The sequence below is a fragment of the Physella acuta genome, unplaced genomic scaffold, assembly GCF_028476545.2.
Source record: "Physella acuta isolate Inbredline_101_S28 unplaced genomic scaffold, ASM2847654v3 ptg001874l, whole genome shotgun sequence".
NCBI lineage: Eukaryota > Metazoa > Mollusca > Gastropoda > Physidae > Physella > Physella acuta.
The window spans coordinates 259519-277186 of record NW_026733380.1 but is presented as its reverse complement, the minus strand read 5'-3'; the positions used below and the strand labels follow the sequence as shown (position 1 = coordinate 277186).

The window sequence follows — 17668 nt, the reverse complement described above, 5'->3', positions numbered from 1 at the left end:
AGAACTTCTTTGTCGTTAAACACAAAAAAAGATTATATAATAGATCTTTATTATATAACGTAGCGATGTTAGTTAGTCACCATTTAACGGAAAAGTACAAATTTGATAATGCGACCGTAACAAAAGTTTCCATTCAGGTGATAGATTCTAGATTTTTAGATTCTAGTCTAGATTCTGAAGAAATCGAGTGTAGATCTAGATCTAGATTCTACTTATTTATAATCAGGAACGTGTGCGGTAGTCTACCCTTTTGTGCGTCGCAAAACATAGATCCCGACGCATGCTACTTTAATGCTTTCCCCGCGAACAAGAATAGTGTTTACAAAACATGGAAGTCACCGCTGGACGTTTTTAGCTGCTTTGGAATTTGGATATTTTTTGTGATTAAGTACTTAATGTGTTATTAATCATTAACTTTGTTTTGAATGTGCAGCGCTGATTTATCTCATATTTATCAAAGATATAGAAATCTATATCTAGAAGAAACTTAGAATGCCATGATAAAAATAAATGATGATCTGGATCTGTTTGATTGCTTGCTGGCTTATTTTAGCGGCCGATGGTAGCCAGATCTGATGTTGTCTGATGTTGATTTAGATTTAAAATCTAGATTCTAGATCTAGACTAGTTCTAGAATCTAGATCTAGATTCTAGATCTAATCTAGACTCTAGAAGTCTAATCTTAGACTAATCTATGTCTAAAGCGCTCAGAAGGCTATTACTGTTAGAGTGTTAGACTGTTAGTAATTCGCTTTTTTTGCAGATCATATTTATTTTAAATAGATCTATGAAACTATGAATCTATGTGTGCATATTTTTTTTTGATTATTGCATATATGACTTAGGACACTTGACTTTTCAACATTTCGATTCATATTTTTTTAACTATCTTGCATATGACTTATACACTTGACTATCAGGTAGTTTGTTTATTTCTTGGCATGAGTTCCATTCCTTTTGGCTCGAAATTTTATTTTGCTTTTTTTCCTATTTTTTTTTCATGTTTAGGGGTTAGGGTTAAGTTTAGAGCTAGACATAAGGGTAGCTTTAGATGGTTTAGGGTTAAGGTTAGGAATTAGGGTTAGGCATTAGGGTAGGTTTTGGGTTATGTTTAGGGTTGGGGATAATTTTAGATCTAAAAACATTAATTCTGCATTGCTTAAATATTTTATCTATAGGGAAATTTAAGAATCACAGAAAAATGCTTTGATCTGATTGGTCAGAGTACGAATAGCCTTCGATATCAAAGGGCTATTTGTAGTGAAGTACAAATAACGCAGCCTTCCAAAATCTGATACTGTTGATTTGATCTAGGAATACTTGTAGGATATATCTTATTCTTAACTATCTTGATCTAGAATCTACTTACCACTTAATTTTAATGTTGGACTAGCCACAGTGCTTCCTTGTTCAGATTTCTAGAATCAATAGGCCTATGTGGGGGGACATTCCATTCCTCAATTTGTTAACCTAAATCAGGGGTCTCCAAACTTTTCAGCCAAAGGGCCGCATTAACTATCAACAAATATCAGTTCGGGGGCCAGAGTTTCTTCAAGTCATCTCTTCGGGTGGTGGCGCCCCCCCCCCCCCCCCCCCAACGAAATATTATAGAAATATATACAAATTTCAATTGTCGTCCCCCCCCCCCCCCCCCCCCCCCCCCCCAGAAAATAGTCTGAAAGAAACACTGTCAGAGGCCAACAACACACTTCAGGTCCATGTTTGCTCTCTAATTATTCTTCACGTATTTCATTATTGAAAATGTTTGTTCACTCAGGTATCTTGTTCCAAAATTTGAATAGTACTTTGATGCAACCGTTTTAATAATAGGAAAGTCTTCCTTGTGCAAAATCTTATAAAAGCCCACCGGCCCTTCTGTGAACGTGTCTCTAATGACCTGCAGCTGCAGTTCATCTTTGCAACTGGCCACATTTGCTTCAAATGCCTTTGAATCCAAATCAGAAAACCACTACTGAAACTACAGCGGGAGGTCTTTGATGATCTCGCATGCAAATGACGTGGGGAACTCAGTGGTTGCTTCAGTGACTTAATTGGTCGCCTAATTATTTTTTTATGAATTAATTAAAATTTGGACAGAATTATTAGGCAGTTCTATCCACACGCGTCATCACGGCCGTCTTGCGCGTGGAGAGAGGGGGACTCTTCTACAAAAGCGCGTCATCACGTTCAATAGGCGCGCAATGGTTTTTAGTTGGGTCAGCAGTCTAGTTCTTTACCACTAGACTACGCCATCCCATAATACTTTATCCACATGAGTCATCACGGCCCTCTTGACCCACACTTTTCTTTATAGTAATTTAAATAGTACTGTCTAATATTTAGGAAGATACCCACGCTTTTCTTTATAGTTATTTTAATAGTAGTGTATAATTTATTTTCTACTTTTTAGTGCATTATTACATAAAAGCTTGTTATTAAAACGTTTTTTTATGAATTTTTTTTTTTAACTCAAATACTCTGCTCAGAACTTTCTTGCAAATTAGCCATCTTACTGCCGGAAACATAGTGAATCTTACAATTCTGGGTTTGTATCTTTCAACATATCTCTGAACTATCTATGGTTAGCTATCCTCTCCGGTAACAGTGCCGTCATCTTAAATAATAATGAAATTTATTATTTGCTATTATAATTATAAGATAAGGCCTATCCTAACAAATACATTATTAGGTCTAGAGTCTATTTCTAGGTCATCTAGACCTATACATAATACTGTAGTATAGGCCTATTTAAATTTCAAAGGTCTAAATTAAGCATTTCTCAGTTGGAGCTGTGTGGATCTGATAATTTTAATACTGTTCTAATTTTAAATTTTAAATGCCTATTTCAATAAGTAAGCCTGTGTAATTTTTAAGAATAGTAGTAAAATAGCTTAGGCTATTAAATTATTTAATATAGAATCTATAGAAGAACTTAATAAAACTGTTATATATCGGATTCCTCACAATACCTTTAGAGGTAGAGGTCTGAGAAACAGGTGATCTCTAATTTATCTTTTGAACAGCCAGGTTTGATAGGGTAACTACCACATAATACAAGTAAAGGGAAACAAACTACTACACAAACTTATAGTCAAAATGCAAAAGGGAAACTACTACATTCACACATGTATGCAAAATATAAAAGGGAAACCACTACTACACATACTTGTAGGCAAAATACAAAAGGGAAACCCTTACATACACACATGTAGGCAAAATACAAAAGGGAAACCACTACTACACATACTTGTAGACAAAATACAAAAGGGAAACCACTACTACACATACTTGTAGACAAAATACAAAAGGGAAACCACTACTACACATACTTGTAGGCAATATACAAAAGGGAAACAACTACATACACTCATGTAGGCAAAATACAAAAGGGAAACCACTACTACACATACTTGTAGACCATAATATAAGAAATGGGAAACCACCCCTACACACACTTGTAGGCAAAATACCAACGGGAAACTACTACACACATCTGTAGAACACAATGCATGTAAATAATAACTACTAGAACACACTTTAGAACATAATACAAGTTAAGGGAAACTACTTCACAATTGTAGAATATAATACACGGAGAACATAATATAAGTAAAAAAGAACCATTACTACAGGGTTGTAAAACATAATGCAAGTAAACTACCTAGGGTTGTTGTAGTAAACTTGATAAAACAAATGTACCACCACAATAATAATAATGTGTAGAGTTGGCCAACCACTACCACAGTACTCAACCACTACCACAGTACTGTTCAAGTTTTTTTGTTCGGGGCAGCTAAATGGGCTCCAACTTAACTACACATGTGGATGTGGAAGTTTTGCAGGCTGAGGTGGGGGGGGGGGGGGTTGTAGTGTATTCTGGCAGTCTGAAGTGAAGCCTTTATTAGGTTAAGATGTGGAACCTTCAGTCTATTCAGAGTCAGTCATCCGTGTCAGCTGACATTTGCCTATGTGTAACACACAGGGCCTCATTCATGTATTGTAACTTAACAATTAACACATCGGCCATTACTTATAAAACAAGATTCTGGATTTCCATTAGAACATGTTTTGATCAGAAGTAGGACATTCTCAATTTTACCTGTTATTTTCTTGTTTTGTTCTACAATAGGACATAGTATAGTTTTTTTTACACATTTTCTGTCTTAACTGCACTGTCATGATATGCTACTTCAAATGTATGGCTGCAAATACGTTTATTAGTATTATTACTAAATGGGACCTTGAAACAATGGACAATCAAGTCATTAACCCACCCCCATTCCAGTCAGCTAACCCACCCCCACTCCATACAACTTCCCTCCCCCACCCACCCCCACAGCCCAGACTGACCCACCCACTAAGTACACTGACTACTCCCATCATATGACCATAAGCCCACACTTGAAGTCTGAACATTTTAGCCCTGAGCTCACCTGTGTAACTTAACTACCTTAGAAGTAAAGCAGAAGATTGTAGTTTATGTGTATAAACACAACAGATGTTCTAAGTAATTAAAAAAAGATAATAGACTCAGAGTGTAGTTGTTTCTGACTGGTCATTTATTTATACTTTCAGCAATAAAATGTTCCAGTTTTTACAGAAAGACTATCACATCTTGTCCAGTCCATGAAGCTTCTGCAAGTTGAACAGTTGTGGACCTCATTAATAATGGCAATAAGAAGGCAGATCTCCTTCTGGCGTCTGCGTAGGAGGGTGGCCTTGTTCATATTCACTATAATCCTCATCAGCATGGGGCTGATGTACCGAGCCCTCATGTCCCACCACGACAAGTCCCAGCCCACAGACATCTCCTTCCCCAGCATGCTCAGACACTCCCCACACTTCCACCCAAAGGCCAACCTCAGCCACGCAGCCGACTACCAGCTCGTGGTCAAACTACCACAGCTGGTCAACAAACTCTACTACAACCTGAACTCTAACGAGCTCGCGTCTCTGAAGCTGAGAGATCTGTTAAGTTCTGATAGTAAGATAGCGCTGGGGAAATTCCTGCAGCGCTTGTACCCGCTCAACTGGGCGGAAGCGCCGGAGACGGATGAGATGGCGCTGGAGCTCAAACACACGCTGCTTGACTACGGTCTTGACAGCAACCTAAGCTGTAGAGACATTGACAGATTCAGGCTGGGCAGCTCCCTGGCTTACTCAAGGTCTAAGAGTATTGATGTTGGATATGAGAACTCGTTTGGGGCGAATGGTGTAGATGAAAGCGTGGAGATGGCTCTGCGCAGTTTTTCTAATGATATCAACACTAAAATCTCCTGCATGAAGCAGATTTATGACAGTGAGCTGTGTTCAACTATGGGCAACTACAGGTAGGAAGATGAACCTTTTTTTAAAAAGTTACCATAAATAGTGTTAGTAATACTACACCTGTATATGAGTTTGACTCACAATCTTTTTTTCTCATATTGTTAAACTGTCCACACCTAGATTCCTCAAGTGAATGAAGATGAGATGTTATATACTTTAAACTGTTTTGTAACAAAATATGTTGTAATGACATATCAGAATGACTGATATGTCATTGTTAAAGGTACACAAAGGATTAGATAGACCAAATATTGTATGGGAAAGCACTAGTTGTACAAAAGGAAAATGCTACCTATTTAAAAACAACACATTCTCATAAAACCTGTGAGTTTTGGTGATTTATGTTGTGGGGGATGGAAATATAAGTACCAAAATAATACAAAGTTAAACATTACAGATTAATTAACTATCGTAATTTTGGTTACCATAATAGTTTTGTGATAGAATTTGCAGATTAATTAATGATCTTCATTTTGGTTGCCATAATAGTTTTGCAACAAGCTTTGCAGGCTTATGAATTATTTTGGTAATCTAAAAAGTTAAAAAAGTAATACCGGGATTTCTATGAACAAATCTAGTTTACTGATGAAGCTGACTGAACATGTTGTCTGTGCACCTGACAATGTTGTTAGGAATTCAGAGTTGCTGTTCCTTGTCAGAGGGAAAATTTGCATATGAATGTAATTGAGTGTATGTAAATTAAGAGAAAATAGTTTTATTGTAGGGGTTGGTTTAAGAAAAAAAGTTTGAATAATAATCAGACAATTGTGATGAGTTTGTATATTAAGTAATGAATTGTTGTCAACAACAATGCATGTTTTAGAAAGTTAATTCTGTTTTTGCTGTTTCAGTGTTTGATGTTTGTGCAGTTGCAACATTTTGTAGATAATGTATTCAAACAGAAAACAATGAATTATTGATTAGTATATTTTGTTGTGGTGAGTTGGAGTGGTGTAACTAGGGAGGGTGGCATTTGGTGTGGTAACCTGGGGTGTCAACCCTTTTTAATGAGAGTATATGCAACTGGGTTTCACGCTCATTCTGTATGGTGTCATCCTCTGTGGTGTTACCCTGAACCTCCGTGGTGTCACCCTGTGTGTTGTCACCCTGTGTGGTGTTACTCTGATCCTGTGTGGTATTACCCTGTGTGGTGTTACTCTGAACCTCCACGGTGTCACCCTGTGTGGTATTACCCTGTGTGGTGTCACCCTTTGTGGTGTCACCCTGTGTGGTGTTACTCTGAACCTCCATGGTGTCACCCTGTGTGGTGTCACCCTGTGTGGTGTTACTCTGAACCTCCATGTGTCACCCTGTGTGGTATTACTCTGAACCTCCATGTGTCACCCTGTGTGGTATTACTCTGAACCTCCATGTGTCACCCTGTGTGGTATTACTCTGAACCTCCATGGTGTCACCCTGTGTGGTGTCACCCTGTGTGGTGTCACCCTGTGTGGTGTTACTCTGAACCTCCATGTGTCACCCTGTGTGGTATTACTCTGAACCTCCATGGTGTCACCCTATGTGGTGTCACCCTGTGTGGTGTCACCCTGTGTGGTGTCATCCTGTGTGGTGTTACTCTGAACCTCCATGGTGTCACCCTGTGTGGTGTTACTCTGAACCTCCATGGTGTCACCCTGTGTGGTGTCATCCTGTGTGGTGTCATCCTGTGTGGTGTCATCCTGTGTGGTGTTACTCTCACCCTGTGTGGTGTCATCCTGTGTGGTGTCATCCTGTGTGGTGTTACTCTCACCCTGTGTGGTGTCATCCTGTGTGGTGTTACTCTCACCCTGTGTGGTGTCATCCTGTGTGGTGTCATCCTGTGTGGTGTTACTCTCACCCTGTGTGGTGTCATCCTGTGTGGTGTTACTCTCACCCTGCGTGGTGTCATCCTGTGTGTTGTCACCCTGTGTGGTGTCATCCTCCCCCTGTTAATACTGCTAATACTTTGTTAAAACAACTTAGTTAAAAAGTGCAATTTGTTTATATTTTGGTGTCACCCTCATGGTGTGATCAGTGCACTACCCCTCCTCCCCGCCCTAGCCTTAGGATGTCCCTAAGTTTACCCAGTAAAGTCATAAGGCTGACCGCCTTATACCGATATATGTAGAGGTCACAGAAACAGTTGAACTCTACTTCCCCTGCCCATTTGAACTCTACTTCCCCTGCCCTGTGGACCATCAGGTTTGCTAGGGTAACTTTCAAACACATGATAGAGGCTTTCACTAAATAAAACATAAATGACAGATACAATGGTTAAGTTTGTACCTGGTACCCACCTGTCCTGTGTTAACTCACTCAGCTCTCTAGTCTTCAATCCAGCTGCCATGTGTTTTATCAGTTGTTTACACAGGAAACATTGAGCTTCTTATCCCCTCTCTTTTTCTTTCTTTACTGTAAAACATTTAAAAACTGAAAGAGATTTAGAGCATGGTTGAAAGTACAACTGCTTTATTATTTATTTAGTGTAGTGGTCTGGTTGTCAGGTTGGCAGTCATGCATGAAATAACATAGATAAGTCATGCATGATAAAACATATTCAGCCAAAGGAAGTCAAATTTTTTTGTTTATTGTAACAAGCTGATACATTTTTTATGCGATTTTTTAAAAAATAAGTTTTAAATTAAGAAAATGTGCAAATCGTTTTAACTCTCCATTAGTTGTTTTCACTGCATTTAGAATTGATACACCTTTAGAGTAGAAGCTTTCACACAAGTTATTCATGAAGCTAATTAAAGGGTTCCATTCAGAATGTAACCTTTAGCAGATACATTTTTTACATTGTGGAATAGTGTAGAATATTAATGCAATATAAATTATAAATGACATTTTAAAAGCTCACACGGACATAAACTGGTTTTGTATCTTGTTTGTAAATTGTAAGGTTGACCATTAAATAGCATTTCTATAATGTTGTTATAATTTTAAAAGTAAAATGTATCATAAAAAGTGAAAGTGGAAACATGAGGATGGGTGTAGGCTATATCAGTTACCAGGTTAGGGCATCTAATTCATCACATGTGTTGGTTGTTATGTTTTGTTTGTATTTTTGGCAACATCATCAGTAAGACAGATCCACATATGTCATTGTAATTTATACCTAGTCTAGGTATACATGCCATACCTAGTCTATGTGTACATGTCATAGCTAGTCTATGCTATGTGTACATGTCATACCTAATCTATGTGTACAAGTCATACCTAGCCTATGTTTACATGGCATACATAGTCTAGGTGTACATGTCATACCTAGACTAGGTGTACTTGTCATACCTAGACTAGGTGTACATGTCAATAGCATACCTTGACTAGGTGTACATGTCATACCTAGTCTATGTGCACAAGTCATACCTAGTCTATGTGTACATGTCATACCTAGTGTATGTGTACATGGCATACATAGTCTAGGTATACTTGTCATACCTAGACTAGGTGTACATGTCAATAGCATACCTTGACTAGGTGTACATGTCATACCTAGACTAGGTGTACATGTCATACCTAGTCTATGTGTACAAGTCATACCTAGTCTATGTGTACATGTCATACCTAGTGTATGTGTACATGGCATACATAGTCTAGGTGTACTTGTCATACCTAGACTAGGTGTACATGTCAATAGCATACCTTGACTAGGTGTACATGCCATACCTAGTCTAGGTGTACATGCCATACCTAGTCTAGGTGTACATGCCATACCTAGTTTAGGTGTACATGCCATACCTAGTCTGTGTACATGTCATACCTAATCTAGGTATACATGTCATACATAGTCTAGGTGTACATGTCAATGGCATACCTAGACTAGGTGTGTAAGTCATACTTAGACTAGTTGCACATGTCATACCCAATCTAGGTGGAAAAGTCATACCTTGACACGTGTACTCGTCCGACACAGACTAGGTGTGTCATACCTAATCTACAAATCCTACAGTTTATTGTATTTCCATTTGCCACTGAAGTCCAGATATTAACCAAATCTAAATTCTTCCTATTTTTAAGTACTTGACAGTTTCTTTTGTCCGCAATAATATTTATTTTTTTACCTGCTAAACTAAAGACATTAGGTTACCAACTCTGGTTTCCTTTTGTCCGCAATAATATTTATTCTTTTACCTGCTAAACTAAAGACATTAGGTTACCAACTCTGGTTTCTTTTTTCCGCAATAATATTTATTTTTTTACCTGCTAAACTAAAGACATTAGGTTACCAACTCTGGTTTCCTTTTGTCCGCAATAATATTTATTCTTTTACCTGCTAAAGACAATAGGTTACCAACTCTGGTTTCCTTTTGTCCGCAATAATATTTATTCTTTTACCTGCTAAACTAAAGACATTAGGTTACCAACTCTGGTTTCCTTTTGTCCACAATAATATTTATTTTTTTACCTGCTAAACTAAAGACATTAGGTTACCAACTCTGGTTTCCTTTTGTCCACAATAATATTTATTCTTTTACCTGCTAAACTAAAGACATTAGGTTACCAACTCTGGTTTCCTTTTGTCCGCAATAATATTTATTTTTTTACCTGCTAAACTAAAGACATTAGGTTACCAACTCTGGTTTCCTTTTGTCCGCAATAATATTTATTTTTTTACCTGCTAAACTAAAGACATTAGGTTACCAACTCTGGTTTCCTTTTGTCCGCAATAATATTTATTTTTTTACCTGCTAAACTAAAGACATTAGGTTACCAACTCTGGTTTCCTTTTGTCCGCAATAATATTTATTTTTTTACCTGCTAAACTAAAGACGTTAGGTTACCAACTCTGGTTTCCTTTTGTCCGCAATAATATTTATTCTTTTACCTGCTAAACTAAAGACATTAGGTTACCAACTCTGGTTTCCTTTTGTCCGCAATAATATTTATTTTTTTACCTGCTAAACTAAAGACATTAGGTTACCAACTCTGGTTTCCTTTTGTCCGCAATAATATTAATTTTTTTACCTGCTAAACTAAAGACATTAGGTTACCAACTCTGGTTTCCTTTTGTCCGCAATAATATTTATTTTTTTACCTGCTAAACTAAAGACATTAGGTTACCTACTCTGGTTTTCTTTTGTCCGCAATAAAATTTATTCTTTTACCTGCTAAACTAAAGACATTAGGTTACCAACTCTGGTTTCCTTTTGTCCGCAATAATATTTATCTTTTTACCCTCTAAACTAAAGACATTAGGTTACCTACTCTGGTTTCCTTTTGTCCGCAATAATATTTATTCTTTTACCTGCTAAAGACAATAGGTTACCAACTCTGGTTTCCTTTTGTCCGCAATAATATTTATTCTTTTACCTGCTAAACTAAAGACATTAGGTTACCAACTCTGGTTTCCTTTTGTCCACAATAATATTTATTTTTTTACCTGCTAAACTAAAGACATTAGGTTACCAACTCTGGTTTCCTTTTGTCCACAATAATATTTATTCTTTTACCTGCTAAACTAAAGACATTAGGTTACCAACTCTGGTTTCCTTTTGTCCGCAATAATATTTATCTTTTTACCCTCTAAACTAAAGACATTAGGTTACCAACTCTGGTTTCCTTTTGTCCGCAATAATATTTATTTTTTTACCTGCTAAAGACAATAGGTTACCAACTCTGGTTTTCTTTTGTCCGCAATAATATTTATCTTTTTACCCTCTAAACTAAAGACATTAGGTTACCTACTCTGGTTTCCTTTTGTCCGCAATAATATTTATTTTTTTACCTGCTAAACTAAAGACATTAGGTTACCTACTCTGGTTTCCTTTTGGCAGCTCCTGTGACACTGGTGATCCCCAGTTGTATAGGTGGTACGGTCCCTTGGGCCCTCAGTTTTGTGGAGAAATTGATATGATACATGGGCAACATCTGCCTCTTCTCATCTTACAAGTTGCAGCTCAGGCTTTGTGCTTGGATTTCTAATACTTAACCTACCAGTGGTCTATTAGACTATGGAGCCATATTAGATCTATTGATTATAGTAGGAAACATAATGAAGTCTGTTGAATGTCCCTGAGTTGACCCAATGGACTAATGGATACTTGACTCACATTAGGGAAAATAAGGAAGCTGGGCATATTATCATTGAATCAGATGAGCTCTACTTCATCTGCCTATGTGTATTGGGCATTAAAGGGAAAAGATGATAATGAAACTGAATTATAAAGACAATGATATTATCATTTTATAGTGTGTGTAAATGGTTTGCGAGATTAATAGTTATAGAGAAATATTGTTGATGATTCTGGATCACATACAGATGATGAAATTCAGAATACATTTTTGAATTTATATTGTCAACTGCCATTGTCAACTAAATTGTCTTAATCCACTTTATCCCTGACTTAACGGCCTTAGTAATCCACTCTGTCTTAACTAATCTACCTTAATCCTCCCTGTTCCTGACTTTACTGCCTTAATCCTACTGTTCCTGACTTTACTGCCTTAATCCTCCCTGTTCCTGACTTTACTGCCTTAATCCTCCCTGTTCCTGACTTTACTGCCTTAATCCTCCCTGTTCCTGACTTTACTGCCTTAATCCTCCCTGTTCCTGACTTTACTGCCTTAATCTTTCCTGTTCCTGACTTTACTGCCTTAATCCTCCCTGTTCCTGACTTTACTGCCTTAATCCTCCCTGTTCCTGACTTTACTGCCTTAATCCTCTCTGTTCCTGACTCATTCACCTTAATCCACCCTAGCCCTGACTTAACCACCTTAATCCACCCTAGCCCTGAGTTAACTGCCTTAATCCACCCTATCCCTGACGTAACTGCCCTAATCCACTCTATCCCTGACCTGTTTTCTACCTCTCTATTCCAGACTGCTGAGAGAAGTCCTGCTGTTAACTGTCTTCCAGCACCCAGGTATCCTAAAGCTGAAGGGCTACTGTCTGCGAGGGAACCGCCAAGCTTCACAGCTCCATGAGAAAGGGGTGGTGCTGGTCACAGAGATTGGTACACCCCTGACCTCCTCCATTCTTATGTCTTCTACATGGGCACAGAGAGTCAAGGTACCACAGACTCATAATTAACATATATTACATTTTCAATTCATACATTGTCCTAATTTAAAGCAAACAATATCTTATTTAAATATAAGGTAAAGAATTTCTTAATTAAATTAATTCATTTTCTTAATGAATTTCATATGTTGTCTTATGTAAATTCATACATTTTTTAAATTAAGTACATACATTTTCTTAATTTGTACCAGTCCCAAAATAAAAAATACATTATAAAATTCAATTAATCCATTGTCCTAATTTAGTAAAGTATGTACCACACAATAATAAACTAAAACCATAGCCACTGAAATTTAATTAATTGTTTACCAACTGTTGTTGTCTCCCCTGATTTTGAATTGAAGTCATGGACGGGCTCTTGGCACAAACAAAGAAAGAGGCATCAGATGGACTCTAACAACTAGCCTAGAGGACCTAGATTGTTTAGATGATTTAATTCTACTAGCTAGTAATCAATAAGACATGGAAGAAAAACTAAATAGACTTATTTCTTTTGCTAATGGAGTTGAACTCAAACATTAACAAAACAAAAGTAATCAAGCAAAGTACAATTAGCCAAGAATATATTGAAATAAACAACACACAAGTAGAGGAAGTAAAAACTTTCACATATTTAGGCAGCATTGTCGTTTTACGAAGGAGACTGCTCCACTGAAATTAAAACATGCATCTCTAAAGTTAGACTAAAGCCAAACAAGCCTTTGCCATCATGCAAAAAATGGCAGAAAATCTCCCCCACTCCTAGACCACCTGTAGACTTTTCAAAAGATAGACTAGGAAAAAGAAAACAAGAAAAACCAAAGAAACATGGGGGTGCACAGCAGTAAAACAAATGGCAAAAGCAGGAATACCTTGGGGGGACTGCCAAAATAATTGCCAGAGACCTGCTAAAGTGGAAAGAGCTTTCTGTTGCCGCCTCCAATGTGTTTTGGGCACCAACAAGAAAAGATGATGATGGTTAAGTTGATGGAATTATAAGTTTGTGACAGTGTGTAGTGTAAATCATTTTCAGAGTCCAAAGGTTATTACAGAATGCTAACAATTCTGCACAATACTCATTCCTAATAAGTAAAAAAACTCAGCCAAATACTGTACTGATTAAAATCTTGTAATTGTAGATAGAGAACAGTCTCAGAGCTAGGATTCTCCAGTAGGTTTAAAGATTTGATTGTTTGTGTGGACAGATGGCGCTGCAGATTGGGCATCTGCTCCTGTTCCTAGAGTCCAGCCCACTGGGCAGCATGCGTCTGTCCAAGCTGGACCTGAAGGACTTTGTGCTGGTGGATGAGCAGGTGGTCAAGCTGGCTGATCTGGATGACCTGGAGGTTGGGGAGAAGACTTGCTTCAGGGACATGGACTGTGTCATACAGGAGGCTTCTAGAGGTTGGGTCACACTCTCTCTCACTTAACACATCCCTGTCTCACCTATCACACCACATTGTCTAACTTATCAGACTTGCTTCAGGGACATGGACTGTGTCATACAGGAGGCTTCTAGAGGTTGGGTCACACTCTCTCTCACTTAACACATCCCACAGTCTTATCCATCACACCACATTGTCTCACCTATCACAGCTCATTGTCTCACCTATTTTAACTAGTTGTCTCACCTATCACAGCCCATTGTCTCACCTATCACAGCTCATTGTCTCACCTATCACACCCCATTGTCTCACCTATCACACCCCATTGTCTCACCTATGACACCACATTGTCTCACCTATCACAGCCTATTGTCTCACCTATTTTAACTAGTTGTCTCACCTATCACAGCCCATTGTCTCACCTATCACAGCCCATTGTCTCACCTATTTTAACTAGTTGTCTCACCTATCACAGCCCATTGTCTCACCTATTTTAACTAGTTGTCTCACCTATCACAGCCCATTGTCTCACCTATCACACCCCATTGTCTCACCTATCACACCACATTGTCTCACCTATCACACCACATTGTCTCACCTATCACACCCCATTGTCCCACCTATCACAGCCCATTGTCTCACCTATCACAGCCCATTGTCTCACCTATTTCACACAGTTGTCTCACCTATCACAGCCCATTGTCTCACCTATCTTACCCAGTTGTCTCACCTATCACAGCCCATTGTCACACCTATCGCACCACATTGTCTCACCTATCACACCACATTGTCACACCTATCGCACCACATTGTCTCACCTATCACACCACATTGTCACACCTATCACACCACATTGTCTCACCTATCACACCCCATTGTCTCACCTATCACAGCCCATTGTCTCACCTATCACAGCCCATTGTCTCACCTATAACACCCCATTGTCTCACCTATCACACCACATTGTCCCACCTATTTTAACTAGTTGTCTCACCTATCACAGCCCATTGTCTCACCTATCACACCACATTGTCTCACCTATCACAGCCCATTGTCTCACCTATCACAGCCCATTGTCTCACCTATCACACCCCATTGTCTCACCTATCACACCACATTGTCCCACCTATTTTAACTAGTTGTCTCACCTATCACACCCCATTGTCTCACTTATCACAGCCCATTGTCTCACCTATCACACCACATTGTCCCACCTATTTTAACTAGTTGTCTCACCTATCACACCCCATTGTCTCACCTATCACACCACATTGTCTCACCTATCACACCCCATTGTCCCACCTATCACACCCCATTGTCCCACCTATCACACCCCATTGTCTCACCTATCACAGCCCATTGTTTCACCTATCACACCCATTGTCTCACCTATCACACCACATTGTCTCACCTATCACACCCCATTGTCTCACCTATCACAGCCCATTGTCTCACCTATCACAGCCCATTGTCTCACCTATTTCACACAGTTGTCTCACCTATCACAGCCCATTGTCTCACCTATCACAGCCCATTGTCTCACCTATCACAGCCCATTGTCTCACCTATCACAGCCCATTGTCTCACCTATTTCACACAGTTGTCTCACCTATCACAGCCCATTGTCTCACCTATCACACCCCATTGTCTCACCTATCACACCACATTGTCCCACCTATTTTAACTAGTTGTCTCACCTATCACAGCCCATTGTCTCACCTATCACACCACATTGTCTCACCTATCACAGCCCATTGTCTCACCTATCACAGCCCATTGTCTCACCTATCACACCCCATTGTCTCACCTATCACACCACATTGTCCCACCTATTTTAACTAGTTGTCTCACCTATCACAGCCCATTGTCTCACCTATCACACCACATTGTCTCACCTATCACAGCCCATTGTCTCACCTATCACACCCCATTGTCTCACTTATCACACCCCATTGTCTCACCTATCACACCCCATTGTCCCACCTATTTTAACTAGTTGTCTCACCTATCACACCCCATTGTCTCACTTATCACACCCCATTGTCTCACCTATCACACCACATTGTCCCACCTATTTTAACTAGTTGTCTCACCTATCACACCCCATTGTCTCACCTATCACACCACATTGTCTCACCTATCACAGCCCATTGTCTCACCTATCACACCCCATTGTCTCACCTATGACACCACATTGTCTCACCTATCACACCACATTGTCCCACCTATTTTAACTAGTTGTCTCACCTATCACACCCCATTGTCTCACCTATCACACCCCATTGTCTCACCTATCACACCCCATTGTCTCACCTATGACACCACATTGTCTCACCTATCACAGCCCATTGTCTCACCTATCACACCCCATTGTCCCACCTATCACACCCCATTGTCTCACCTATCACAGCCCATTGTTTCACCTATCACACCCATTGTCTCACCTATCACACCACATTGTCCCACCTATTTTAACTAGTTGTCTCACCTATCACACCACATTGTCTCACCTATCACACCCCATTGTCTCACCTATCACACCCCATTGTCTCACCTATCACACCACATTGTCTCACCTATGACACCACATTGTCTCACCTATCACACCCCATTGTCTCACCTATCACACCCCATTGTCCCACCTATTTTAACTAGTTGTCTCACCTATCACACCCCATTGTCTCACCTATCACACCCCATTGTCTCACCTATCACACCACATTGTCCCACCTATTTTAACTAGTTGTCTCACCTATCACACCCCATTGTCTCACCTATCACATTTTATTTACCTTAGCAGGTAAAAAAGTCTATAGCCTCTAATATATCTATGTTTAAAAGTTCATGATGTCTTATATTTAATAGTTAGGAATAGTACACTTAATTTGTTTTATTAATCCAGGAGTTAATAACGTCTAGTTTGCCTCATTAACTTATGAATTTATGAATGACTTTTTTCCCATTATGTCAGGTGTTCGATGCACCAAGAATGTGTGTGAGGGGCTGAATGCACTCAACAACTTGTTTCTGACTCTAAATGTTGCCTTCATACCTTTGTTGCGCAACCCTCCCACAGACAAGGACAAAGATTTTGTATTCAAGCTGAAAAATTTTAAGCTTGACACTGAGGAAATGGTGGTAGCCATGGAGGCCATGTTCAGCAAATTGCGTGAGTTTTTCTTGTCACAGTTGATTGGTGTAGGTGTAGGAAGATTTTGTGAATTTTGTTAAATGTTTAATAGACATGAACATGCCAACCAATATGTATATATATATAAATATAAATAAAAAAAAAAAAAAAAAAAAAATATATATATATATATATATATATATATATATATATATATATATATATATATAACATTATTGTTGTCTGACCAGCTACTAAACAAACAACGGAACCCATCAATGCACAAGTCAACAGCGTGAAAAGTTTTAAGAACAAGTTTGAAACACAGAAGGATATTGATGAAATTAATAAGGCATGGAAGAAGGTAGCATTATAGTCTTATCTATTGTTGTAAATGTATTTTTATCTTGTAAAAATGTATAGCAGAACCTGCTGCATTAATTTACAGAATTATCTCATGCACCCAAATGATAAATTACATACTAATTTTGAATTGGTCTTCCGGTACTGTCGTTTCCTTGAATATTTTTATAATTGACTGTTAGTGTCATTCTAGATGAAGCACATGAATTGACCAAATTTTTCAAAAACTCCAGGTGGTTATTAAAGACGATGCGGAGCTCGAGTTGAAGAGCTTCCAGCGACTGGACGAGAGGAATTTTGCGGGAGTGTATGATTACCCCTGCCCTGGGTCCCGCGTAGTGTGGGGGTGTGTGTTCACGGTGTCGTCCCTAGGGCAAGCTGCCCGGCTGTGCCTGAGTGATGACCATTGTATGGCCTTCATCACCTTTACCACGTCCCCAGAAACAGAGAGTAAGTTGGTGTATCCTTATGTGTGACAGT

The 17668-nt window shown here is 38.8% G+C and overlaps 1 protein-coding gene across 4 annotated transcripts in view; it reads left to right on the top strand.

Moving 5' to 3' along the window:
• The first annotated feature begins 309 nt into the window (after window positions 1–309).
• LOC131931006 (uncharacterized) overlaps window positions 310–17668 on the top strand; it is a 28449-nt gene continuing 11090 nt past the window's right edge. The window contains exons 1-7 of one of the 4 annotated variants that reach the window (XM_059287687.1): window positions 310–388; window positions 4576–5330; window positions 12130–12319; window positions 13516–13714; window positions 16667–16864; window positions 17077–17189; window positions 17422–17638. In XM_059287687.1, the coding sequence (XP_059143670.1) occupies window positions 4627–5330; window positions 12130–12319; window positions 13516–13714; window positions 16667–16864; window positions 17077–17189; window positions 17422–17638 (1621 nt within the window). In that variant the 5' untranslated portion in view covers window positions 310–388; window positions 4576–4626. Of the gene's footprint in view, window positions 389–4014; window positions 4079–4575; window positions 5331–12129; window positions 12320–13515; window positions 13715–16666; window positions 16865–17076; window positions 17190–17421; window positions 17639–17668 lie in introns of those variants that run through there. The other 3 variants (XM_059287689.1, XM_059287688.1, XM_059287686.1) reach the window with 3 other exon arrangements.